Below are 26,388 nucleotides of genomic sequence, written 5' to 3' on the forward strand. Positions count from 1 at the left end.
CTGTTGTGGGCACACATGACATGGTATCTCACCCACAAATACAATGAAGTCAATTGATTCTCACATTCGCTGTTTCTTCCTTCAGAGTTACAAAGCTGTGATTTGAATTTCAGTGCAGACTATTTGCAGAAGAGGCCTATATAATACTTCAGTCCCTTCCAAACACTCTACAAAGATTAACTGATTGCTATTTAGCATGTAAAAAATATTTAACTTGTCAGCTAGTTCTAACAAAGTATTTGTTTTCTGTGAGATCAGACATTCTTAACCTGGTTTAAAGCTGCCATTACAGAAACTTGCACTCATCGTTTGTAATGCACCTATTTAATGTGCATCCATTTAAGAACTCTCTGTAAGAGTTTTTTCATTCAAAGGGCCTTGGTGAAGAAAAGCAGCAGAATCCTGCAAATAAGTATAACCTATGCATTTAGCAATTTATAATGCTTTAGTAAGCTTTTGAACAATTACTATCCGAAACTGCAGGCAACAGGAAAAGGAATTAAATAGAAACATATGTTGAGCCAACATGTTTAGGGAAATTAATTCCAGTGTTGAGAAATTAGTGAAGTTAATTCTAGTCTAGTTCCAGTATTTTAAAAATTCTGCTTGAAATAGAAATGTGTTCACTTATTACTTTAAACGAATAGAGTAAAACAAAATATTCTAACATAATCTCAATGCTACTACTACTTTTAGCCCAATTGTTTTGAATAATTATCTTTTTCCAGTCCAAACACTGTCTCCCTCACTGCCACTACACTTAACAAGCCACTATTGAGGAAACAGAAAACGGAAAAATGAGCTGCCCTAGCACTTTTACAAACAGGATGCTAAAGCCAGCACTCAGAGGAGTAACTTTCAAAAAGAACAGCCGTAACAGAGAATTTAGTTCTTACATATTTTTACTTTATTGGGTTTTTTTTACATTCTTTGATAGAATTTTTATGCAAGTATTATGCCACAATCTATGATACACAATGAAAATGGAAACTTGTCATTTACCACTTACATTTTTATGTTAAATTTTGTTTTCTACCTCTGCATACACCGTAGCATAAGTGCATTTATTGTATTTCATGCAGCACTGACCTGCCTTACGCAAACGGAGAATACAATAAACAGTGCCAGCAATATTTAGATGCACTCAATTCTTGCCACAGAAACAAGCATTCATAAAAGCATTAAAGTATTTTGGGCGATGGTTACTGCCTATCAGCTTAATGTTTTGAGCTACAGAAATGGACAGGAGACAGTAGCTGCTGCTGTCAACTGCAGTACTTTGCAAGTTCGTTTAACTTCAATGTTTCAATGAGAGAAAAAGCTCAAAGCAAACAGCCTGATTTAAAAGGATGCTACTGAGTTTCACAGACATTAGACTAAGTTTGGTTCTGGATCCCATGGGAAGTACCTTACCACATCAATTTTATGCTCTGACAGAAGGATTAGTTTTTTCACCATCATGTTGTCTCCAGGCCAAATAAATGGACAGCATAAGGCACACATCCCTTTCTGGTAACCTGCTCGGACAAGTAGTACCCGATCATTGGTAAAAGTTTGATACAGCTTTTTATTTTGATACAACAAGAAGCTTTCCAGCATCACCTGACTCTATGAATCTGGCACAGACTGTCAAGCCTCACTACGTCACAGCAGCAGCAGGGTAAAACTTACTGCCAAGAACCCAAGTATGTCTCAGGAGCTCACTCAGGACAGTGAATTGGAGACAGGGGTGAAGTCTCATCTTTGTGGTTTTCAGTCACTTGTTATGGTACATCAAAGTGGCTGCTCAGTAGATCTATCACAATCCTCTGGGCACTGTGGGGCGACAGGGCCCTTGCACAGCTGGTCACTGCTTCTTGCTTCAACACCGGCACGGCCATTCCTCTGCGTTCTACTACACCACTTAGGCTGTTAATTGAGCAGCTCCCTCTGCCAGCCAGCAAAAAGAAGGGAAGAAATCTCCTGGCACTATAGTCTAGTGTTGCAGGTTCACCCAGACCCGAGTTCTCCTGGGGCCGAGGGAACAGGACAACACTAGCTCTTATATTAAGAGGGGAGAGGAAAGCGGTGCCCACCTGCCTCCCAGCGCTGTGGAGGAAGCACAAGCAGTGGCACTCTGAGATCACCCTGCCGTGCAGTGCCGCCCAGGAAGAGAAAGAACCCCTGCTGTTCCCTCCCCTCCAGCGCCTGCTGAACATCAGCCACCTTACACAGAGCCAGCTGGTGAGGCCATTCACTTTTATGTCTGTACTGAAAGTACATGGCAACTGATATCCTAATTGACAAGTAAACACAAGGGACAACAAAAATCAATTGCTACTTGTACAAAACCACAGCATGTGCCTTTGGTCAACCAGCAACTGTTGCTTGCCCACCTTCCTCTTAACATAAAAAAGGGTGACTAAATCAGGAACTGCCACTTCAGAGTTGAATTAATAACAGCAAGGAGATGTGAAGCAGAGATTAGCACTGGACAAAGCAGAGAACCCACTACTTGTTGCACAAACACAGATTTCTCATCCACATACAATCTTTTTATGGGAGATACCAGGTCAGAAAAAAGCAGATCCTAGTAGTTTGGTGAGCGAGTGTTCATCCAAAATGAAGATGTTCACAGGACACCACAGCTCCCTAATGCCACAGAGCATCAAAGCAGGCAGCCCAAGGAGTGGGAGCAGTTGGTGCTGTCACCTCTTACTTTTGAAGTCAATTGATGCTGAATTCTCCCACTGATCACCCACTCCTCTGTCAGCTGGGGTCTCACGTAGACTTCTTCCCTCAACAAACCTTTTCTTTGTCCCTTTTGTTTCAGCCTTCATCACCCTCCTCCACCTTACACCTAAGTGGTCCACACCACTTTTGTTATCACCCACAGTTTAGCAACTTTGTAATCCTGACTCCCTAATCTGACTCCCTATTTCCAGCCCCCTCCTCACATCACCAGGCTACCTAACCATCCCCTTCCAACATCCACAGCCAGTGCATTTCTCTACCAAACTCATCTATCAACTCTTTGCTTTTCGGTTTCACGACTCCTCTCCAACATATCTAGAAAGAACCATCAACCATTTTCCTTGTAACATTGCATCTTGTTTCCCTAGTGGCTCCCAAATGTACTCTTTTCTTTTTCAGGGATGTGCATAACTATCATGCTGTCCATGCCTGCTCTACTTACACTAACCAGACAGCGCATACAGACTGAGATTGGAGCCTCACTGAGCTAGACACTGCATCCTTGGATAGAAGACTCTCCTTGTGCCAAAGAGGACCCAATCCAAATAGACAAGTGACAAAATACAGTGGAAGGTAAGTTGGAACTATTTTTTTTCCCCCTTTTACAAACTGGGGAGCAAGGTGCAGATCAAGGAAGTCAGCTGCAGGATCGTTTTATCTGGTAAAGCAAAAATACATAGTTTCCATAATTTGCAGTATTTTTCCCATTTTTGTTTCCTCCTTTGGATGCAGTGATTTGAGAGACTACTAGTCAGAGATGGGTCAGTGCCCTGCAGTTAGAATGTCTTTCCCTCAAAGGCCTCCAGGTTGAAAGCTGTATCCAAGAACCTTCTGAGCGACACCAGATGCGTGTTCTTGTTGCCTGTGGCAGCTGCAGCAGCAGGCTCTCGGCCAACATACCTGTGTGACAAGAAGAATTGGGCAGACGGATGAGGTGAGAAGAGAGACTATTTTGACACTAACAAGCATGAGAACATGCTGCTAAATGCATTCAAGTCAGGTTGGCAGATTTGGACATTTCATCATCAATCTTCCTTAAATAAAAATCAGTCTAAGTTCCACCATCAGTTATACAGTCTAGTCAGCTTCCCCCTCTTTTCTCTCTCCCATCAATATTAAGCTGCATCTTCTCCCCCATCCCTCCCAGGGCAGCCAGCTACACTGTCTCATAATTAGATAACTTGCTTTTGGCGACAAAGACTCTCATTGCTCCAACAGCTGCACGGGCAGATCTGAGAGTCAATCATCTAAAATAAATGCAAAGGTACCTGGACTGAGCTCTTACAACAGCTGTTTCCTTCAGAAGCCTAATATTTGGAGTGAAACTCTTAAAAAAGAGAGAATCTTAGACAACAAGGGAAAAAAAATCAGGACAGCTAAGTGCCGTGCTAAGTGGCAATAAATATTGAGCTAGTTGCTACTGATTTTCTTTTAGAACTACAAGGAGAAGCAAGATAATGCATGATGTACTTGAGAAATATTCATCTAGACTTTCCCCTTCTTCACCCAAGAACCTAGACTCAGAGGTTTTGATCTGTGAAGAACCTGATTTCCCCAGGAATAACATCCTCAAATCAAAAACAAATTTAAAAGAAAAAAAGAAAAAAAAGCCACCGAATTTAAAAGCAAACAAATCAGCCGAAGAGATAAAGCAATTGTTTAAAGTCTCCTACCATATAGGTCGAGTGTGGTTCACAATAGTGCGAAAACGAGGTTTGACATAATCATAATATCCACTGTTTTTGTGTTCCTCCTGACACCAAACTAAATCAGCACCTGGATACTTCTCAAGTTCTTCTTTCAGCAAGTCAAAGGGGAATGGTGAGATCTGGAAAGACAAGGTAATAACTGGCAAAGCTTTCTCTTACATGGTGTTAGCCCATGGCAGGAAAGTCTTCTACCTATTGGGTATTACAACCAACCACTGTAATTAACCATCTAGTACCTAATATAATGGCTATTATCTTCTTTAAAATGACTCATATTTCTTTAATTCATTTCATGCTGTCAGAAGTGAATACACACACATTTTACAGTTGCACCAATATGAACAGAAGTAGGTCACAGTGCATATCCCCTGCATTCCTACAGTTTTTCTAGTGAAGTAGCTGTGACAATACAAGTCCTTAATTGGTGAATGACAATAGAGATGCAAAGTGTGTTATTCACAACAGTTAAACCTGTCAGACTGGATATACAAATTCAAGATGCCGTCATATCGCAACCTTCACTTTGTTATGTTGTTCTGGAAAAGTCATAGAGCTTTCTGGATCTCATTGTCCAGTACACTATTGATGCATTCCTTCTCCACAAGGCCATGGAGGATTAGATAATGTCCTGTAAGATGCAAAGTGCTATAAAAATAGTATCACTATCCTTTCTGGCAAGCGGTATCTATTTTAAAGCACAGGAGCCCCTTGCTGAAAGTCACACCAAGGACCCTGTCTTCTGAGAATCAGGGAGCTCACCTGCTCAAGTCTGGTTATTGCTACTTGTTTCTCCAGGTCTTGACTCTTTCGCTCTTTCACAAGATCATAGTATACTTTTCCCGTGCAGAAAATCATTCGCTTGACCTCATGTGGTGCATGAGCTGCCAGCCCATTCTCAGGAATCACGCGTTGGAAAGTGGTACCTAGTTGAAGCACAAATTAGAAAAGTGCTCTCAGTGGAATGGACACTGTAATAAAGCAACCCAAGAAACAGTCCTTTACTGAGCAAGCAGCAGGTTGCAACGGTCACGGGGTCCTGCTGACTCTCTCCTCTTCCTACTTTTCAGACTCGTATTTCTGCAGTGACTTTCAGCGGTCTACTTTCAAGAAGTTAAGACTGTCAATAACTTGGTCTTTCACACTTAATAGAAACATGTTAACCATGAATTCTTTTTTAGCTTTGTGTTGTGCATTACACTTTAATTTTAAATTGATTGGATAGCTCACCCTTACTTCCATTTTTTTTTTCTATGAATTACCTCAAATGTTGTTTCTTCTTTCCATGATGATCTCATCCATGGCACATTATAGGTTTAGAAAACTTAAGAACATTCTTATATAAAAGCATAGCACATATTCATAATGCAACTGAATCTAGCAACTGCAGAAATATTTACACAAGCACACACATTACTGCCAAATATTTATGATTTAAAACTCTGTTTGAGAGCTAAAACAACATTAGCCAAAGGAAGAATTAGCATTATACTGAGCCATATGTATAAGCAAAAAGATACAATTTCAGATGCATATCCTCACTGCTAGGTATCTTCTCCCCTGTGATATCATCTCCCAGGAGAACAATTTGCTTGGGATACATGAAACTGGAAGAGAGACTTGATGGTTGAAAAGATCCTTTTCTTTGCTCTCTTACATGATTGATTAGAACTATTCCCACATTAAACAACTGAGAGGTAGCAGACAGCGGCATGACCTCCCAGTCTGAATCAGCACACCCACTTACCAGGAGAATAAGCTCCTGTTTGAACCATTTATCTTGGAGTGAGAAAAGCAGCAGCACAAACATATGAATGAGGAACTGATTTATGTCAGAATTATCCTGTCTCACTGAACAGCAGAATTTATCATTAAAAAAGACTGAATCTGTGCTTCATTGGGTCAGCTGGAGTCAGTCTTCCTCTCCTTCTCAGCTTTCCATTAAAAATAGAGCAAAAAGAGTTAGCTGAAAGTCATTGATACTTTACTACTTGCTGTCCTCTTCAGCAGGAACATGAAACTATACCAGAATTCAATGTCAATTAGGAGTTGGGCCACTATTGAGGGTTAGGTGAAATAGAGGGGACTCCCAAGACAAAGTTACAAATCACAATCCCTACAGAATTCCTGAATTGGTGCATTCTACAAAGCTTTTGTAGACGAGTTGAATTTGAAAAGCAAACTTTACTCACCTACAAAAAGCAGAAAATGCAATATTTAAGCATGTTTATACACCGTAATGTGCTTTTAAAAAAACGAGCAGTTACTCTTTTCTGAAAGCAATCAAGATACCTGGTAGAACTGGAGACAGACCACCACACCGATGCACACTCTCTCACTCTGAACAATTGCTTTAATCACTCACTCACTACATTTCACTGCATTTCCTCATGCCACTCTACCATGTTCTAAGCAGTGCATGGCAAGACAAATCACTCCAGTTTTTGGTGTTCTGCAGTCACTACATCTCTCTCGGTGCTGACGGCATGCCAACAGCAGCTAGGGTGGTAGCCTACAGCTCTGAACTCACCGATGCCACTTTAGATCACTGCTGTAAACATGGCAGCCCCAAAAGTGAGTATTGTAAGAAGCAATGGGCCCCTCATTCTTCCAAACAGGCACAGTGTGATTACAACCTATCCCTCACATGTTGGGGGTGGGGAGGCAGTACAAAGAACAATTCAATTTTTATATGAAGAGAAAAAGAGCAGAGGCACCTAATAACCTATTGAGAGGGACATCCCTGCAGAGAGGGGAATGCACTTTCCACTGATTAATGGTTGGTTACAAGATAAGCTTCTTAAAATTAAGAAGCCATACTTGAAAGCAGACTTTTCAGCAAAAGTCCATGCTAGATCTCAGTACAACAGCTCCACGGAAATTACTCCAAAGGAAAAGGCAAACTCTCCAGAGCAGCTTCTCTTCTTCACAGTCTGACATGCAATTTGGTATAGTTAATTATTTGTCATTACTTTAATGTCACCTACCAGACACCATTTCATCAAAACTGGATTTAGCCTCTGGATGCCTCAGCAGTGACTTGGGTGTCAAAATAATCAGCTGTAAAACAGAAAATTTTTCACCACTTAGGAGCTGCTTTATCTACATTATTACATGCAACATTTGTAACACTGTTCGCACAAAAACCACAAACTGAATATGCTATAGATCAAATTAATGTGAATAGCAAACACAGTAAATTATTTTTTCCTGTTTTGAAAACCTAGAAAGTTTCAAAATTATTCAAAAGATTTGGCTAGTCCACTCCCTTAAAAGGTTCTCGAAAATCATTGCTTATGGGTTTTTTTGAGAACAAAATAAAATCATAGGCTATGAACCAGTAAAACACCCAACAGCTGCATCCTAGGTTTCTGGAGTTCCAGCAATTAGACATGCACATTATAGTTATGCAACCTGTTAGCTACATAGTGTCTTGACAAGCTCATCTGAAGGTCTGCAGAGCCAGAAGGAAGTAAAGCTGAAAATCAAGGTTTAGAATTGTAGTAAGCCAGAGCTGAGTTTCATTCCATGAAATCAGTGACTTCGACCTGTGTTCAATTAAGATTTTTCACCGATGATTCTTGTTCTTTCCAGCAGTATGTCACATGCAAACAAAATCCCCCTCTTTATGTGAGGGTTAATCCACCCAGAATAATCAAATCCATTACAGTAACGTTACCGGTTTTCTGAATGGCAGCAAGATCTGTCTTCTGAGGACATGAAAATAATTGGCTGGAGTTGAACAATTCACCACAATCCAGTTGCATTCATACAGCTGGGAAACTTCAAACTGCTCACTGAACTCCTGAGAGAGACATTAAAGGCATTAGAAAAATGTCTAAAAGATCAGGAGAAAAGTCTTGAAAGCCATACTTCTATTTCTGACTCTCAGCAACTCCCTTCCTCAGAAAAACTTAATTAGCAGATCTCTGCTGAGATTATATTATTAGCTAGGGAAGCATCCCTGCAAATCATTCTCTTCTGTTTCTACTTCTTCTTAAAAATGTATGCAAATAAAGGCAAAAAACTTCCATTAGTTTCAGCAAGCTGGGAAGTCCAGGAAGGAACAGTGAGGAGGACTAGGACTTCAGTAGGTGAAAGTCACAAAATAGAACCCCTTTGAGGGAATCTTAAAACTGTAATTCATTTTTTGAGTGTTTCTCTCTCCCATTTTTTGGTAGGTGTCCTGTCCTCTTATACTATTTTAATATATAAATTTAATATGTTTTGTATTTATGTATTTTATAAATATAGATTTTTTTTATGTCCATGTCTACATACATATATCCTAAGTAAGCATACATATAGGTGTAGGTACAATAATCTCATTGCAGATTGGTTCAGTATCTACCATGATTTCCTGGTCCATGGTTTGAGCTCCTACCTTCTATGATGAAATTTATAACTTGCTTATTATGTGCAATTGACAGTGCTTAAATGTAGTCAGTCAAACAGGTCCTTATTCTGCCAGTACACTCACAAATCACTTCTAGATGAGGAGGAACATGGCTTTGGAATTATCATTGCCCCAGCGATAACAAACTCAAGGCCAAAACTGAAACACCAAACTTATTTTGCCTTTTTTTTAATTGCTGGGCTTTCCAATTAATGTATAGCAGTGTTTCTTAGGAAATCTGCAGCGGGGAAGTGGGCGCCTGGTATCCTGTAGAGATATGTACTTTTATCTGTAGAAATGAATGACCAACATATGAAGGTCTTAGCTGGATCAAATGTAGAAGCTGTTTATTTTCATGCTCCCAGCAGTACAATCTAGCTTCACTGCAAAAATCCAGGAGTAGTCTCACTTGGCCTCCTTTAGAAATTAGCTAGAGACGCCTATTTGCAGTATGCACTGCAGTATAAACAAGCAGAATCACTGGCCCTGAGGAACAGCCATAAAAAGATCATGCTGTCAGAGATTAATTGTATATAACCTCAGATTTGCAATGAAGCAGCACATACTGCATACTTCCATTACTTTTACTGGGATCAAATTAATGTTTCATCAAGTCTTGAAGCTAGATCTTAAACCACTACACCTGGCTAAAAGGATGCTTCTTACAAAAAAATTTCTGAGATGTGAGTAGCTAAGAAAGGACATGGCCTTTGACAAATCTACTTACTGGATAAGCATCAGAATCATCATTGCTCATCTGCAGAAATCTCTCAGGCCTGGCTGATGAATGCTCTGGACCCTGGTAAAAGTGTAATTTAAAACAACATTAAAGAGACAAATCAGCAGTTAGACAACAGTTTAGGTCACTCACTGCATAAGTACCTCCTGCCACCCCGGCAGCTCTGCCTCAGGTTGCACACCTGCCCCCACCAAAGACATCACTACCAGCAGCAGTGACAAGAGAGGACACACTGCAGGACTAGAATTCTTTCTCTTCCATAAACTGTTTTCATAGGAGATTAGGTTTCACATGGATTTCCAATGCTTTTACCAGCTACAAGATTCCAGCCTCAGTATTGCTGCACAACGAAGACCAGTGAAAGGGCAGCAGGTCCGTGTGGGCACAAGAACAACCTTGCTAATGCAGGGCAAAAAGGAACAGGAGAAATGTCAGGAAGAGAAACACTGAGTGCCTCAGTGTACTGCAGTGACTCACACTTCTTTGGGCCAAACCACACTTGCATGCTGAACAGGAGCAAACACAAAGTTAACTGCCAACTACCTCTGCTCTATTAGCAATAAAAGCAGACTCTGGATTGCTCTCCTGCCATTGTTCACTGTTCAGTACAGGACAAAATAGCTTAGATGAATGCTTCAGCTAAAATGGATCAAAATACACGTACGCATTATCTACCAAGCTAACCTGTGATTAATTTCTGCCTCCTCAAATGCTATTTTACATTCTGTCAAAGTACTGAACACTCACATCTGCTGTCTCACTGTCAGTACCCAAGGTAAATTCTTTTAGTGCACAAACATCATTAGATCCATTTTACACTAGAAAAACATGCATGCCGGACACAGACGGTATCGTGAATAAGGAATGTAACAAAATCTGTTATCTTCCCTCTCATGTCCTTGTTTATAAAGTATGAGAGAAAGCTATCAGGAGTACAAGAATGCAGTGTGCTTTTTTATTTATTGCTAATGCTGACAGCCTTTGCTTGTTCAAGTGACAGTTACTGTCAGGAAGGACTTTCATTTTGGAGGCAGTTGCAAAGTATTTTAACCTGAAGACAGGAACTATTATGCCTCTCAACTCTGTGGCTCCTAAGCTAACAATGTTCATAAAGAGCTTTTTTCTTTATATGACCATCTCGCATCATAACTTCCTCTGTTTAAACCTTAACATATGCTCTCCAAAATTACTCATTATTTTGACAGCTAGTAGTCCACCTTGATTCGACATGTCATCCTCCCTGCTTCCACATGCAGGATTCACTCTACTCTGTAGAGTAAAGGAATTCAAAGGAAAAAACACTCCACTGGCAACAAAGGAGCAACACAAACATCCAAGAACTGTGCCTTGCATAATTGTTGAAGTCTGTCTCCACTTCTGAGGTGCTGAATAATCTGGTCATAGATGAGTAAAGGCTTGAGAACAAGAAGCAAAGCCTTGAAAAACTATGGTGCACAGTAACAGTCCAATATTGCAAAACCTCTGCCGTATACATCTATTTTGCTGTAAATCAAATCCTACGCTAAGTACAACCTATACATGCACAAACATAGTGCTTCACAAGCACACCCAAGTCAGTATGCTGGAAACAGAGATGTCACTAGCAAACAATTACAGGAGGGACACGCAAGGCTTCCCCACATACGCACATATGCTGCCCCAGCAACAACCTCAATCCAGAGCCTCAGTGTTCACATCCATCTTTGACTTCTCTGCTGACACCGCCAGCCAGATTGCCAGCAACTGCTGCGTGGGATGGGATAGGGTTTATCTCTACTGTGACCACCTATCCAGTGAGACCTATACTGAATCCATTAACTACTTTCAGATGAGTCCCCAGGGAGCTATTAGGCAGCAGAGTCTTTCAATCACAGCCAACCTGCCTGTGAATGCATGACCTAGAGGTGAAGGGATCCATATCCCATTACAAATCCTTCCCCAAATCATTCTGTCCCCAACACTGTAGTTATAGAGAGAATAACACTCCTATAGCAGAAAGATCCTCTAGGAAGATAACAGATTTCAACACTCTGGTGGGATTCTTAAATATTCCAAAACCACCCGACACGAGTAGCAAAATAAGCATGTTTCAGAACATCTGGGCAAATCTTAGCTGCCAAGTGGCTAAGAGAAAAGAAAGATTAACTGTATTGTAAGTAGCAGAGAACCAGCTCCCTTCAGCTGAGTGCTTCCCTGCAGAGGACCACACCTCCTGCTGAGGGCACATTCAGGCTGTCCTTCAGGATTCATTTTTTAAAAAACTTAATTTATCAAAACTCTTGTGAACCGCATCAGACCCTTTATTCTTTACACACAAATGGATATGGAAAGCCATTCATAAAATATGAATGCACCCCAGTATATCAGGACAGGATTATAATTGAATGGAAATAAAGTAAATTGTTTGTGAGAATGGAAATGACGCAGTTTGTAGTGAAGGGGTCTAGAGCATTTATACAGATGGAGATTGCCACTGTGGCACATACTATGCTTTTCTTAATAGAAAACTAAAAACATACATGCATCAATTCATGAATGTTAATGCATCTGAAAAGGAGAAAATTAACCTAGCCTGACATGATGTTCATGTAACCTTTAAAAATAATTTAAAAGATTTAAAAAACAATTCTACTGCTGCTGTGAGCTTCATATAACATCATATACAGAGTGTGCCCATGCCCTTTCCCTCTAAGACCCTGTCTAGTTCTTCCTACTAGTCACTAAAGAAAAGAGAGTCAGAAAAGAGCTTATGGAAACATTTTCCTTTTCAGAAAGAGGGAAATTTTTTACTATGTCAAAGTTAGCCTATGTCAATGATTTTTTAAGAAATTATGAAGTTGTTTCATATAATTTCATTGCAAGAGAATTTAGTGCAGAGTTTATACAGACATACTCCATGCAAAATAAAATCAAGGAAGTGCTGCTAGACACCAATGATTTCTTTCTTCCTGTACACTAAGAATCCGGCTTTCCAGGGAAAGAAGGCAGTGTCTTAGGGAAAGATACAAAAAAAGAGGGAGGAAAAAAGAAAAAAATGGGGAGAAAGTGGTACATGCCACTGAGAAGGACACAAAGCTAAGAGCTCAGAAATATTTCTCAGGTTTTCTTGGTTCTCACCAGTCAATCTATCCACATTTTTTTTTGCAGCAATGAAGCAGTCCAATATTCTAAACAGCGCCTTCCCACCCACCAGCTTTGTATCACCATTGGATCCCCAAGACGCCTTTGGCTTTTGCAGCCGCAGAAGGAGGCACAGGAGCCAGTATCTCCCTCCCACATGCACCAGCCAGTGGCCCTCACCATTCCTTCCATTCCATGTGGCAAGAGCAGGACGATCCCGTTGTGACGAACCCACTTGGCCTGGCCGGAGCTGATGAACTGGTCTATGATACACTGCGCCGTGTTGTGGAAGTCACCAAACTGGGCCTCCCAGCACACCAGGGCATTGGGACTTGCCATAGCAAAGCCAAGTTCAAAACCTGAGGACCAAACAAATAGGAGAATTAGAAAAGAAACAGACACTTGCTGAGAATTCTATTAATTTCTCATGAAAAATAAAAAAATTAAAACAAAACCAAAATTAGAGTATGAACTGGATTTTTGTAGCCCTGTTATAAGCCACACAGTTTTCAGTAGTATCATTTCCATCAGAAAGGTTAGCAAATAACATTTTTCTAATTCTGACTCCAATCTTTCAAACTTTTTCTCAAACGTTTAAATACCATAGGAGCTTTTAAATGAACAACTAAAACTCTTCCCTCAGCTTAGACTTTTGTGTGACATTCTCCCAAGAGTTCACTGAAGTAGGTACCATCTCTTCCTGCAAAAATTCACTTACAGTTCATTACTAGATCAAGCAGCTACTTGTTAATGTTATTACTTGCACAGCCCTGCACAACACTGTCTTTTTTTTTTCTTCCCTCTAATATGCAGGTGCTGAACAAAATTATCAGTAACATCAGCCTTCAGTCTATAGGCAGGATCATGGTCTTTGGATCTTCCAAAAAGCTTGAACATAACAGGTGTATGGGAGACACATCTGGGATTTGGGTGAATAATCCTTTCTTTGGCAGCATTAAGGACCCTTCAGGAGTCTGCCTCAGTGGCAGAGAGGAGACCAGAAGTGTTCTTCACAGGGAGGACATCACTACTTCACTTAATGACAACAGAAAGACGCAACCTACTCCCTCTCCACTCTGCATCAAAGATTTCAGGTGGCTCACAGTAGCAGGTAAATACAGAAATTTCCCTAAACTTGTGCTGCTTGAACTGGAAATCCATCAACTCCATACAGAGCAGAAGGGCCACACGTTCCCACTTACTCAGCCATGGAAAGTTAACGCAGCAGGACAGACGTACTGCAGCAGCCCAGCTGACAGCAGTTCAGGTGCTGTGCAAAGAACAAGCCAGGCAGCTTGTTGTCTGCTCTTAAAACTTATCAAGGCCTAAACATAACTGAAGGCTCTCGACAGGCTCCATGAATATCTCTTAAAAGCAGAAATTAATTATTGCAGAGCCCTGCTGCAGTACAATAAAGCCCCGGCTCTACAACAGGACCTGGGGAGATGATTGGCAAAGAGAAAGGAAAGCTAAACTGCTACTGCAATGTAAGCTAGGTAATTCATACCTAGGAGCTCTGCAAAGGCAAAAGATAGGCAACTACAAGGGTGTTTGCACATGCTACACAGCCTCTGCTGTGTAGCCTTAAAAAAAAAAAATGCAGAATTTTGTGTGATGAGAACATGAAAACCTAGCTATGTGCAATGTATCGTTCTCAGTTTAGTGACCACACTCAAACTTTAGGTATTTTTCTATATCATGTTCCATAGCGAACACCTAAATATACCTAATAATATAAAAATATATATTTCATCTCTGCTCATATTTTCCTTTGACACTTTGATATAGCTGAGCCTGGAGTGCTGAGCAAATTCCTGTACTCATATTCTACACCTATAGTTCAGAATGATTAAAACCAAAAAAGTTAAAGCTCTCAGTTAAAATCAGTGCTACATAGCACTGCTCTTGATCCAGAGGTTCCGACTGAGGGAAAACTGGTTCAATACACATAAATATTTGATGGATAAATATATTTTATGTTGAAGATTAAGTTCTGCACAGAATGTAGATCTGCTTCCAAATACAGAATTGCAACATGGGAAGACTTTCACTGAAGGTTACCCCAGCAGAGCAACTAGCTTTGCTATGGTAAAATTTTACTTAAAAAGCTAATGATTGTAACTATTTCCTGAGTAATTGCAAGACTAAAAAAAACCTCAGAGTGACCTAACAGACTGATATGGATTTCTTATCTCTTTTCAGCTTCCTAAGATCTGCACATGTAACCTAAGTTGCAGAGAGTCCCATCCCACTACCATTGATCTACACTGAACTCAGCTTCATGTTTTTGCTATGTACAAGTCACTGTATTTTCCATTTTTGCCTGGTTTCCCTACTGTGATGCAGTAGCCAGTCAAATGCTGTTCTATAATACAGGCTTAATAGCAAAACCAGCTTAGGAAAAAATGAACAGTTTCTGGTAACAAAATATCCGTACTGCTTAATTTGTCCCACTGGTCCCCAGCCTTCCTCCACCTCTAAACAGTCATAAAAGTAGCATACATTTAGTTAAGACAAAAATGCATCTAAGACTGGTATTCGGGATGCAGAGAGAAATCCCTTCATACCTGAGAGGACAGTACACCTATGTAGATACTATGCGTCAATTTGGGCTTCTCCTCCTTTTTTAACTTACAGGCATTCTCAGGAGTACAGGATAAAATCAATCTGTAAAACCTCATGTTGTGGATAGTATTTCCTAGACCCAAAGGTGGCTATGAGCCCAAATGTGTCAGTACGTAATACACTCCTAAATGTCTTATACCAGTAAAATCCAATACTGCTTCATGACTACCAGTATTTAGTAAAGTACAAAAACTGTTGCGAAGCCATGATAAAACCCAAAGTCACTGGAAGTATAGTTTCTAACTCTGATCAAACCTGCTATACAACTCTTCTAATTAGAAAAGTTTCGTGAACTTCAGAAAACTTCCTGGAAGAAACGAGCTTACCATCTTGACATTCTCCACAAACAGAAAGCTGCTGCTACAGAGTCACCAGCAAGTGATAGCTGATATCCCTCGTGTTTTTATCATTTGTGATTTATACCCTGGTGACTGGAGGCTGCAGTCCCTCTAGGAGAGCCTCCCTTTGTGGAATTCAGTGGGTAAGAGACTTACTTCAAAGAGAACTATAACACCAAAAAACTATATAAGCAATAATAGAAAAGAAAACTAAAATACCTTTTCAAAAGGGCCTGACATTCCAGGCATTAAAAAAATTTAATGTATTACAAGATAGAAGAGAACAACATGTGGCACATACAGCATATGATGTAATGTTATCAGTGTATGGTAACTGACTTAGTTATGGAGGAAGATTTCAGGATCAAGTCAAACCTATTCAAACCTTCTTTGTACTTTTTTGGTTTTGTTCAACTTTTACTTTATGTTCACTGTCAAAAAGATACTCAGAGCTCTAAGCTAAAACTGAGGTCTTCATGTGCTGGATGCCGCAAACATACATAAGTAGTTCCTTCTCTGAAAGTTTTACTGTCAAACCAGAAAAAAAAAAAGAAAAAAAAAATAGAGCGAAGGACAAGAATTTCCATGAGGTTACAGAAAGTTTAAACTAGGTTGTCCAGTTCCACAAGGAAAACCCTCAACAGAACTAGTGAGATTAGTCATGTATCAAGTAAGTTTCTTTGTAACATGAACTACAAGATTATCTTTCCAACACCTGACGAAGTTTTGACAGAAGTCATCTATGCATGAAACTGAAATTGCTTTATTTTAACTCAATGACTACAGCTAAATTGGGACTACAGGGTTTCTTTCTTCTGCTACAGGACCAGGCTGTTCAGTCAATGTCAGCATACAAACTTTCCTGGAAGGTTAGTAGAGGGACAACTGCATGACAAATTAACTGCATGAGAGAAAATGCAACAAGAGCTTCAAGTGAAATTGGTTATTCCCAGAGAAAGCAGTTTTACATATTGTTCTTACAGTGTGTTTTCACAGTCTACTCCTTGGTAATTCCAACCCAGCTTTTTGTTTACCACCTCCATGGCAAGAAATCTTTGACTCACTTGGCTTCCAAACTGCTGAACTCTGAACAGCCCATCCATGACGCCAGCAGGTGATCATGTTCACACCAAAAGGCAACTAGTAAGCCAGAGGCCAAAAGGAGACTGGGCAGTCAGACAGACAGCCTTCCATCTGTGAGTCACCATGACAGTGCCTTACCAAAGAGGATAGCTTTTCCTGACTGTTCCTTTGACCTGACTGCCTGAATGGCCTTTCTTTCAGAACATATTTTAAACCTCTGTCCTCATTTGTGTGATTCTATTGTTTTTAACACAATGCAAACAGTGAAAAAATTACACAATGACTTCAATGTGTGTTCCCAAAGGTATCTGAAAAACAGATTTCCCTAGATAGGCTTGAATCCCATTCTAATTTTTACACTAGCATTAAGAGACCATTTCTACTGATTGGGTGACATGGTTGAGAAAATATGCAATATGTTAAGACTTATTTGTGCATATGCTGCTCCCTGTAAGGATGGGGTAATCTAGCTTTTAAAGAACAAACTGAGGTCTTGACCACTTGGAGTTATCAATAATCACACAGTGCTTTTCAAAGAGTACAGAGCTCTATGCATATTTAAAACTTGGTCAGAGCACACACATAATTCTGTTTCATATACTAAAATCACCCCTAAAATTCACATGGAAAAAAGTGTCATTACTCCTATCTCCATTACTCCTACATTTCCTATCTTGTTGCCTACTTTGTACTAATAAACTCCACAAAGTGACAACGTCCCAGATGAAGCTGCACTGAAAGTTGTGATCCTAACACAGATACCTTTTGCAAGCTTTCTGACAGCCATAAAATATCTGGGAAAATATATTCAAATGTAATCTATACATTCTGGCTAACATTTTGAAATTAATTCTGCCAAGACTACTACTTCATGGAACATGTGTCTGTGGTACACCAGAACTCATTTTCCACTAGGCAAATTACAATGAGAATTCCTAACATTAAAGCTATTCCACCAGCAATTATAGCAATTGCTAGGGAGTCTCTCAAGAATTACTACTTCTGCCTGCATGTGGAGAAAAATTGTTTAAAGAGCAAGATCTGAACTGTTAGGTTTAAAAAAAAAAAAAAAATGGTGGAAGGATGTCTAGACAGATGCAAGGTGAACCCCAGGAGACGGTGAGGTATTTCTCCTGAAAGGGATTTGTTGGGGCACCAGATGAGTTAAGGTCAGTGAAGTGACCAGAGCTAGAAAGATTCCACAGCTCTAGAGATGAGATGTGAACTGCAGGGGAGGAGGTTCCTAGGCAGGCCCCTCATGAGGGCTCAATCTCAGACCAAAGTAAAGGGTTAAAAAAACTGCAGCAGAGACCTTGCAAACTTTTGTTTGTGTCTGCAGAAACAAGAACTGAACATTTCTTCAGAATGCTGTGCAAACTTTGCAAGTTTATGGGATTATAACTCTTATACTGCTAGAAACACAGAGAACAGGTTTAAGCTGTAAGGAAATCCAGTTCCAAGACAACCAGGCTGCAAGACATAGCTTTCAAAGAATGACAGGTAAAGAATTTGCACACCCAAAGGGCGTTGGAGAGCCACCAGCCAGTCCCCGAGCACCAGGCAGCCACTGCGGGCTCAAAGCACACCAGGGCACAGGGGACCAGGACCCAGCACAGCAGTCTAGTAAACGTCCAAACTGAGGGGAGAAAGGAAAGAAAAATACACAGCACTTGACTAAGGTTGCAAAACTAATGTTTTAATTGCTCAAGTTCATTAAGGTCCCTAGATGACAGGCACAGAAGAAATGCTTGCTTCTATCAGTCCAGTTCCTGCTGTGCTCCCTTACTGTTCTTTCGTCACTCTGGCAGAGAAAGAGGTGTTGTCAAGCAAAGTGGCAGCTTACACAGCGTATTATGCTGTGTTTTTCCCCACAGCACTTTTCATGATTGTCATAAGAACTGTAGTTTTTCAATTAATGTAAGTAAGGTTATAGTTTAGTTCAACATGACTTCAGGCATGAATGTTAACTAATGATTATTGAGGGCTTATCAGTGCAGGGATTTAACGTCAGAATGAGGAAAATTAAGAAGACAGATTTGTGCTATGTTTAACAGAAAATCTGAGCACAGGGACTAATGGAGGGACATGCATCCTTTCACAAATCCAAACGCAGTCCAGGAGAAATTGAAGTTAATATCCATCTGGTGGCCAACTATTAAACAGAAAGACTGATGCCTTCTTAAAGCTCCATGCAGGCCCTTGGTTACTACAGTCTATCCTATTTCCTAACACAATTTCTGACAGGTAATTGTGTTTGCTACTCCTAACCTTAAAAATATGCTGTTCTGAATGAGCAGCAATACTACATATTTTATCATAGGAGTGTATTGAAAAAAAAAAAAAAAAAAACAACCAAACCAGTTTAAATCAATACCTGTACTCTCCCCTTCGTTTTTTGCTCTAAACATGACCTTCCCCCCTGAAAAAGCTGTACTCCAGGTCTGGTGGTTCAGGAACTGGCTGAACTATGCACTAGTTCCAAGTCTGTCCTGCCTGGATGTTCCCTGTAAGCTCCCAGTACAGGATGCAACAGCCCAAGACCTTTCAAAGCCAGTACTGCACCTGACAGAGAGAAACACACCTCCTGGATGGAGAATCAACACTACACAAGTCATTCTGAGGGCAGTAAAGAGGGGAGATCCATTCAAATATTTAAAAAATGCTGAAGAGGTAGCACAGAGCGCCTGTAGGCTACTTTTGCTTTTCTCCTCTAGCTCAATCAGCAAATAAACTCAGACAAACTTTTTTGCTTAAATGACTTCACACAGCCATCACTTATACCCCTAAACATTCAGTTTCAGTAAAAGGGAAAATTTATAGCTAGATGGGTTGATGCACAACTAAATTGTAGTAATAATTTTGAGACAGCTAAAAATAGTAGACATAAGATGTAAAACAAAATTATCAGAGGTTGTTAAATACCCTGATTTAATGTCCCAGTATACACACTCTACAGCTTTCTGTATATAAAACATAAGCAATTGTTTGAACTACAAGTTAACAAGACTGCTTGTGTTTTACTTCTAAGTGAAACCAGTCTTGTCAGAGTATCATTATAAGTGAGCAGTTACACCCCAGGTGTTCCTAACCAGCTCAACAATAACTTGCTGCAAAGCTCACAGCTCTGAACAGATGCCAGCTCTTGGCTTATGTACCTGCCAAGGAAATAATCTGTAGTTTTATCATGCTGAGCTGTTCAATCCATTTCTGCTTAGCTCTGATTCACAGAAACTAAGGAAATTCCCAAAATGCTTCTGAGGTGCTGCATGCTAATGCAGTGATAAATTAAATTATTAACGCTTTTTCCCCCCACCTCTTTATATCCTCTCACAGCCCTCCCACCCCTCCACGAAATACTTTAGGGCATTAATCCCAAACTGTTCCTTGTACCAGGCTTATGGTAGAAATAGCAGAGAAAATAAAGTGTTGGTGTTTTTTGCCGCTCCTGAAGAATCAACTCCTTGAACTGCACGTGTTCACTTGTTCTCCCATGTACTAAAGAGGAAGCTCGGTGACATTACCAGCCAAACAGGTAGCAATTCTAATGGATCTTCTTTGACTGAGATGCTAAACTAGAAAAGACATGTTCACACACTGCTGCTTATCCCAACAGTCTATGGATAAAATACATTGGAGTAAACATGTTGGAAAAGGTTGGTATGTAAAACCTACCAAGGGAGAAGAAACTTAATTATAAAATCACTTCAACACAGAAATATGGCATTTTTAGTACAAAAAAAAAAAAAAGCCAACAGCTATTTCTATCAATTTAATCTCTTTTCCTGTTAGAAAAGTTCTCAGAAATAAGGGATTTAAAGTTCTTAATTAAAAATATCAATATTATTAGTTTTGAAGAACCTGTCATCACATCTGCTGAAGAAGAACTGCACAGAAATGGTACTGTTCTTTTCAGTGTATGAACAAACCCATATTTTGTCCTATTGCTTGTATTCAACAAAAGTTAATCAAACCAATTTTCACATTTCTGTTTCTGGGGAAGGTGGAAGAGCAATAGTGAGCAAGATGAGATCAGGAAAGAGAAATAAAGCCCACCTGGTTAATTTTTTAAAGTCCAGAATTGTGTCAATAAGAATTGCCATTCATACCATATCAACACTAGGCTTCCTATACCTATTAAGGTGTACTTTTTGGAACAAAATCAGATTTCAACCATATCCAGACATTTGTCACTTTCGCATTTGGAAATGTTATTTGAATGTAAAAAAACTCAAACCAGAAATGTATGACCCACCCATAGAATTTGCAGCAACACTGTAAACAAGCTCAAGTTAAGAAATCCCAGACCAAACTGTGAGAAACAACAGGAAACTAGAAACAAACAAAAAATTATTTTCTGAAATTAAATTCTTGTCTTTTATCTATGTCAATTATTTTTCTTATACACATCCTCTCTTGCGCTCTCCTATTTAGAGTTTACATTTACATTACTACATTAGCTTATAGAGATACAAACTTCTGTTCACACCAATTCTGCCACAGAGCTAACAAAAATACATAAAAAAATCTCAGCTCTTCAGCTCATGCTCCAACTATACAATTTTGTATCACTTTAATTTTAGTATTCTTAGCAATAGGTAATATGGAGCATGTGTCAAAATGACTATGTGATCAAATATTTCTGGAACTTTGAAACAAGCTGCTATTAATTACCGGCTTTATCTACTACAATGTTTCATCTTCTTCCTTCAAACTAGCTCTGAAATGGATAAGAAACTATTTCATTATTTATCCATAGAATCAATAACGTTCTTGATAAATTATTAGATGTATTTGTTTTGTGCTCCACATTTCTCTTACCACCCTCATCATGTCACAAGGAGGTTATCCATTCTCTGTGGCTAAAGGTAAGATGTCTGTCCAGTAACAAAAATATAATTCCGTATGATTAATGCTATCACTAACAAGAATTTGTTTTCTTGAAACAGCACATTCAGAATAACAGTTCAGATAAGGCTAGGATGGATTCTTATATCCGTATTACAAAGTGTCCCTGATTTTGTTGAAAGTTCCTCCCCTTTTGAGAAAGCATTAGGTGGCATTTTCCAGCATGGCCAAGATCAACCACAACCGATGGATACTTTCAACTGAATCCCGAAGTTGTAAAATGTGGGGATGCTTGTTTAAGAGGTGCCAGAACCTGAGAGGGAAAGCTCTGCTGTTTCACATAACTGTTTTACATCTTTCTTCCACATTCTCTTTCTTGCTGAACACTGCTACATTATAGCTACATTATTCTCTGAAATTCATCTTCTATCATTACTAAACTAAAATATACATTACTAAACAAAAATATACTTTAAAACTGAGACCTATCATAGCACGCTGTAGGAAAAAAACCCAAGAGTTTGGCTTAAAGTTTATACTGCAATGAGTTTTTAAAAACATACAACATGTAAAAATACAACAAAAGCAGAGTTTGTTTATTATTAAATGCCAATAGCAGAATAAGACTTTTTTTGTTTCGAGGCTTGGCAAACTCAAGTAACAATGTGAAACTTTCTAGCCAGAAGGCTTAACCACATTAAAGAAAATTCTGAAAAAAATTCCTCTTAATTAGCAGTCATCATTTCCTACATCTTGTTTGAGACCTATTAAAACACACACAGACCTGTCAGATAGTTACCCCGAGACATACCTAAGACACCATATTCGGAAAGGGAGCTGTTGCACACCGTGTAGGGGGCCTGCTGCTCCCAGAGGTGATTCATGGGAACACACGTTCTCTTGTCAACTTCTTGATCGTGAAGTACATGATGACGATGGCTGCAAATAGTTGTTGAAAGAAATTAGCTAAGAATAACTTTGGGCCTTAAAAGAACTATTTTCAAAGATAAACCATCAAAGCTGTGTTTCAGAAAGTGTGCAAGCAACACAGTTATCTTTGCTTTACACAACACCCTGGTTTGGTTTAAACCTAGCAATACAATCACGTCTAAATACAATTGCTGCACTACAAGGACTTTCAATGTCTATCCAGGCTTGTTCTCAAGCACTTATGAAAACCAAAAATACCTCATCACTAGTAGAACTGGGGGGGAAGAAGGGAAGGGCTGGGGAGGTTGTTACTATAAAATAGACTGATTAAAGTGGAAGGAAAAAAAAAAACACAACAAAAAACAAAACCAAAAGAACAAAATTGTTATTAAAAACATTTCACTCTGCCTCCCTGGTAAATTGCATTAATCTTTCTGTTAACTGTTGTTTGTCTTTTATGCAAAAATTTAATCTTATCTAATCCCAGCATCGAGACTTGAAACAGTTGTATCCTCTTTCCTGCTATTTCCACTCACATGCACCATTTACAGTCCCCTAGAACACCATTAATCAGCATTAGAATGGGGCACTGAGGAACACTACCAAAACAGAAATGACTGAAGTAATTACTGTAATCCATTAACTCCCTGAGCAGACTAACTGAGTGAATCACACCAATATGTCCAGCTTTACAACTGCTAACATAAGGACAGTTATTATACTGGTAACAACTACTGTGTGTTGTATAGCTGCCGACACTTAACTGAAGACTCAATCTTTTTGTATTTCCCTTTGCTATAATGAATGCTAGCAGAAGAGCTCTGAAATTTATTTAGAAGTCAACAATATAAGGCCAGGAAAAGACAGAATCTTTGAAGAACAGCACAGGGAGGGAAGCACATAGAAAGGGGAAAATACACACACCAGACAGCTGTTAGACAGAAATAATTTTTGCTACTGACATTTTATTTTTGTCATTCAGCCAAAGATAGAAGGCGTAGCTAGGTGATAAGCTTCTTGAGCATGAAGTTTTGTTTCTCCCTGGCAAAAGGTGATTACGGCGAGCTTAAAGGGAGAGCCAGAGATACACAGACACAGAAGTCAGATACTGCTGTTAGGCCATTGTCAGGTTTACTGACATCAAACCAGTACAGAATCATCTCTCTCTCCCCCTTTCCTTCCCTTCTCCACTGTGTGCTCCAAGATGAGAAGGGGTCCAGTCCTCCTACCTGCAGCTTTATTTCGCTTCTGTCTATTGACAGCGTTGAGACAGGAAGAAAGTAAGCCATCACACTGAATACTGACAGAAAGTACTATTTTCTAAACAGCACCTCAGAAGCTCCAAAACAGTGAAAACACTCCCATCATGCTGTTTTCATCATGGCAACGCACTGTCTTCAGTTCTTCCCAAATTCTAGCTAATAATCCCTCTTCAATTAGTCCCAGAGATTTAGGACATTATGTACTTCAAAGATTTTTTGGGATGAAGAAGTGTCTTCTCAGTACAGAGAGAGGGTAAAATGACATATACTTTCTATGTATTTGCAATGTGTTTTTTCCAATAAAAGTGCACCAGCATTCGCAAAAGTCTTCAGTTGTTAGGGAATTTGCTCACCTTTATTATAAATGACAAACTCAACCACAGGTTAAAAAAAGCAGCTCTACTGAGTACTGCAGTATATCTTAGATGTGCTATACCACAAGTTAACTTTTCTACCTATTCCTCTGATGAAATAAGCTTGAATACAGTACAATAGGCTGTCTTACAAATTTCTACAGCTTTCTCTTCTGTTTAACAGAGTAGTTGAATATTCTCTAACGTGATCAGGTCCAGGGCTTTTTTTTTAATCTCACCCTTTATTGTCCAATTGCCCCATCACATTCATAACAAAAATTCATAATCACATCATAGACTAGTGTTTTGTAGACCCCACTATATATCAGGCAAACTCATAACCCACCGGTAAAGCAGAACCAGATCACTATAAATCAAACATCTGCAGTGCCAGCTTCAGTCTGAACTTCCCAAGAATTTATTTGAATGCCTTTTTAATCCTTTTCTAAAAGGCTGAATAATAAAATCCAGATGGCCCAGGAATCCTTAGCTAGTCTTCACCAGTCTGAATAGCTTTTTATTTTAACATGTCTTTTATTTTTTCCCTATGTTGCTGTGAGTATAACAATTATTTTTATCTTAAACATCAAGAGAATCTGGACGACAGCTCTGGAAAATCCTTTTACACCAGTGAGACAACTGGGAATACAGAGAATCAGTATTCTCAATACAAGTCTATAGGCCTGTGCCTTCACTTGAAATAGGTGGGTAGGTTGCTAAACAATTAACAAGTGTGTTCCTCTCCCCAAAGATGCTTCACCACTTTACAGGACCATGGTATTGAAATCAAGGAGGATGAGAAATTGGGGATAAAATATCCTAATTTTCAGTTTTGTTTTCAAGCCTTGGCCAAAGGATTTTCTTAAACTGCCATTAGAATGGGAGCAAAAAGAAGAAAACCCAAAAGACTGGATACCAAATGAAGCTCAGCACAGAAACAGAGCACTGTATCAGAGAAGACAGACACCAAGATTTATCTCTCTTTTCTGCAAGCATTCACAATGAAGCACAGTGCAGCTGCTAGTTCATTCACCCCCAACAATGGGCTTCGCATCAAAGGCTTCAATTAAATACATCACTAACATTTTACTCCACAGAGAATCAGGTACGGGAGCAGGACTGTATATATTTTATCAAGTGATCAGATTCTGCATTCATTCATGCTCCATAGTAAATAAAAGTCTTGGTGCAAAGGACCTTATTTCACTTAAAAAGGCCTTGCTAACTGGCAACACGTTTGTTCACAGGGTACCCGAGTTCCAAGCAGCCACCATTGGAATGGTACTTACAAGACTTCAGAATCTGCAACAGCAAATACCCTTCTTTTACTTCTCAGCAATTAGACAGATCATAGCTGAATTGTTAGTTAAAAAGCAGAAAAAAAAAAATCTGCTTTTCAGCAAAAGAAGGAAGAAAGTATCTAAGAACATTTGTTCTGCCTTAAATACAATTCTTTAAAATGCTGCTTACAGAGAAACAGGAGATTTAATTATTCTTGACTGCCAGAATCTGTAACATTCAGATTGATGCTGAATAGCCTCAACTTTCCCTTCCCCACAGAAGACCATATTGTTTAAAAAATGCCAAGATGTTTCTTTAAGTATGGGACAGCATTTAACAGTTATGTCAGTACTCACCTAAAAGTACCCCTCTCCACATCCTGTCCACTTAGTCGGACATGGATCCCTTCTTTCAGAAAAGAGCCAAAAGCCATGTATTCTGCTAAGGCCCAGTCAACAACCCTGTTCTTGGTCATTTCCAAGCGGGCTCTCAAAATCCGAGAGAGTCCTACATTGGAATAAAGATCGGAAATCAATGGACCTATTTCAGAGATATTTTATCTTCACATTATATTCAACACTCTCCTTCTCCACTGGCTATGTTGAACACAGATCCTAATAAGGTCTACAAATCATTCTTCTAGAGCTGAACTGCTAGCAAAGTAAAGTAACTTGCATTATGTGTAATGTTCATACCTTGCTTTAGAAGATGAAAATAAGATTGGCTGTGTCAGAAACTACTGTGGACAATTAAAAAGCCTCATGGTGAAATACTTCTTCCTAAGGACTTATTTTCACATCTCTAACACTGTTTTACCAGAGACTGAAAATATCAGCTACTGGGTTCATGACTTCTCTCTTTCTCATTTTTTTCTTGGCATTTGTCTTATTGGATGAAGTGAAACAGGGTGGATTAATCAATAATATGAATATCATATAAATAGGAAACTGTAGCAGCTGCCAATGGGTTTTCAGCTG

At 39.4% G+C, this 26,388-nt stretch overlaps 1 protein-coding gene across 2 annotated transcripts in view; it reads right to left on the reverse strand.

Annotated features, from left to right (window-relative positions):
• Window positions 1-884: 884 nt before the first annotated feature.
• Window positions 885-26,388, reverse strand: part of OGDHL (oxoglutarate dehydrogenase L) — a 57,177-nt gene continuing 31,673 nt past the window's right edge. For both annotated transcript variants that reach the window (XM_032994143.2, XM_032994142.2), the window contains exons 15-23: window positions 25,768-25,918; window positions 22,397-22,524; window positions 12,875-13,053; window positions 9,563-9,634; window positions 8,119-8,244; window positions 7,427-7,499; window positions 5,202-5,365; window positions 4,407-4,561; window positions 885-3,633 (exon numbers count right to left, since the gene is read on the reverse strand). In XM_032994143.2, coding sequence (XP_032850034.2) covers window positions 3,510-3,633; window positions 4,407-4,561; window positions 5,202-5,365; window positions 7,427-7,499; window positions 8,119-8,244; window positions 9,563-9,634; window positions 12,875-13,053; window positions 22,397-22,524; window positions 25,768-25,918 — 1,172 coding nt within the window. In that variant the 3' untranslated portion in view covers window positions 885-3,509. The remainder of the gene's footprint in view (window positions 3,634-4,406; window positions 4,562-5,201; window positions 5,366-7,426; window positions 7,500-8,118; window positions 8,245-9,562; window positions 9,635-12,874; window positions 13,054-22,396; window positions 22,525-25,767; window positions 25,919-26,388) is intronic.

Source organism: Tyto alba, unplaced genomic scaffold (assembly GCF_018691265.1).
Source record: "Tyto alba isolate M040663 unplaced genomic scaffold, T.alba_DEE_v4.0 Super-Scaffold_1, whole genome shotgun sequence".
Taxonomy (NCBI): domain Eukaryota; kingdom Metazoa; phylum Chordata; class Aves; order Strigiformes; family Tytonidae; genus Tyto; species Tyto alba.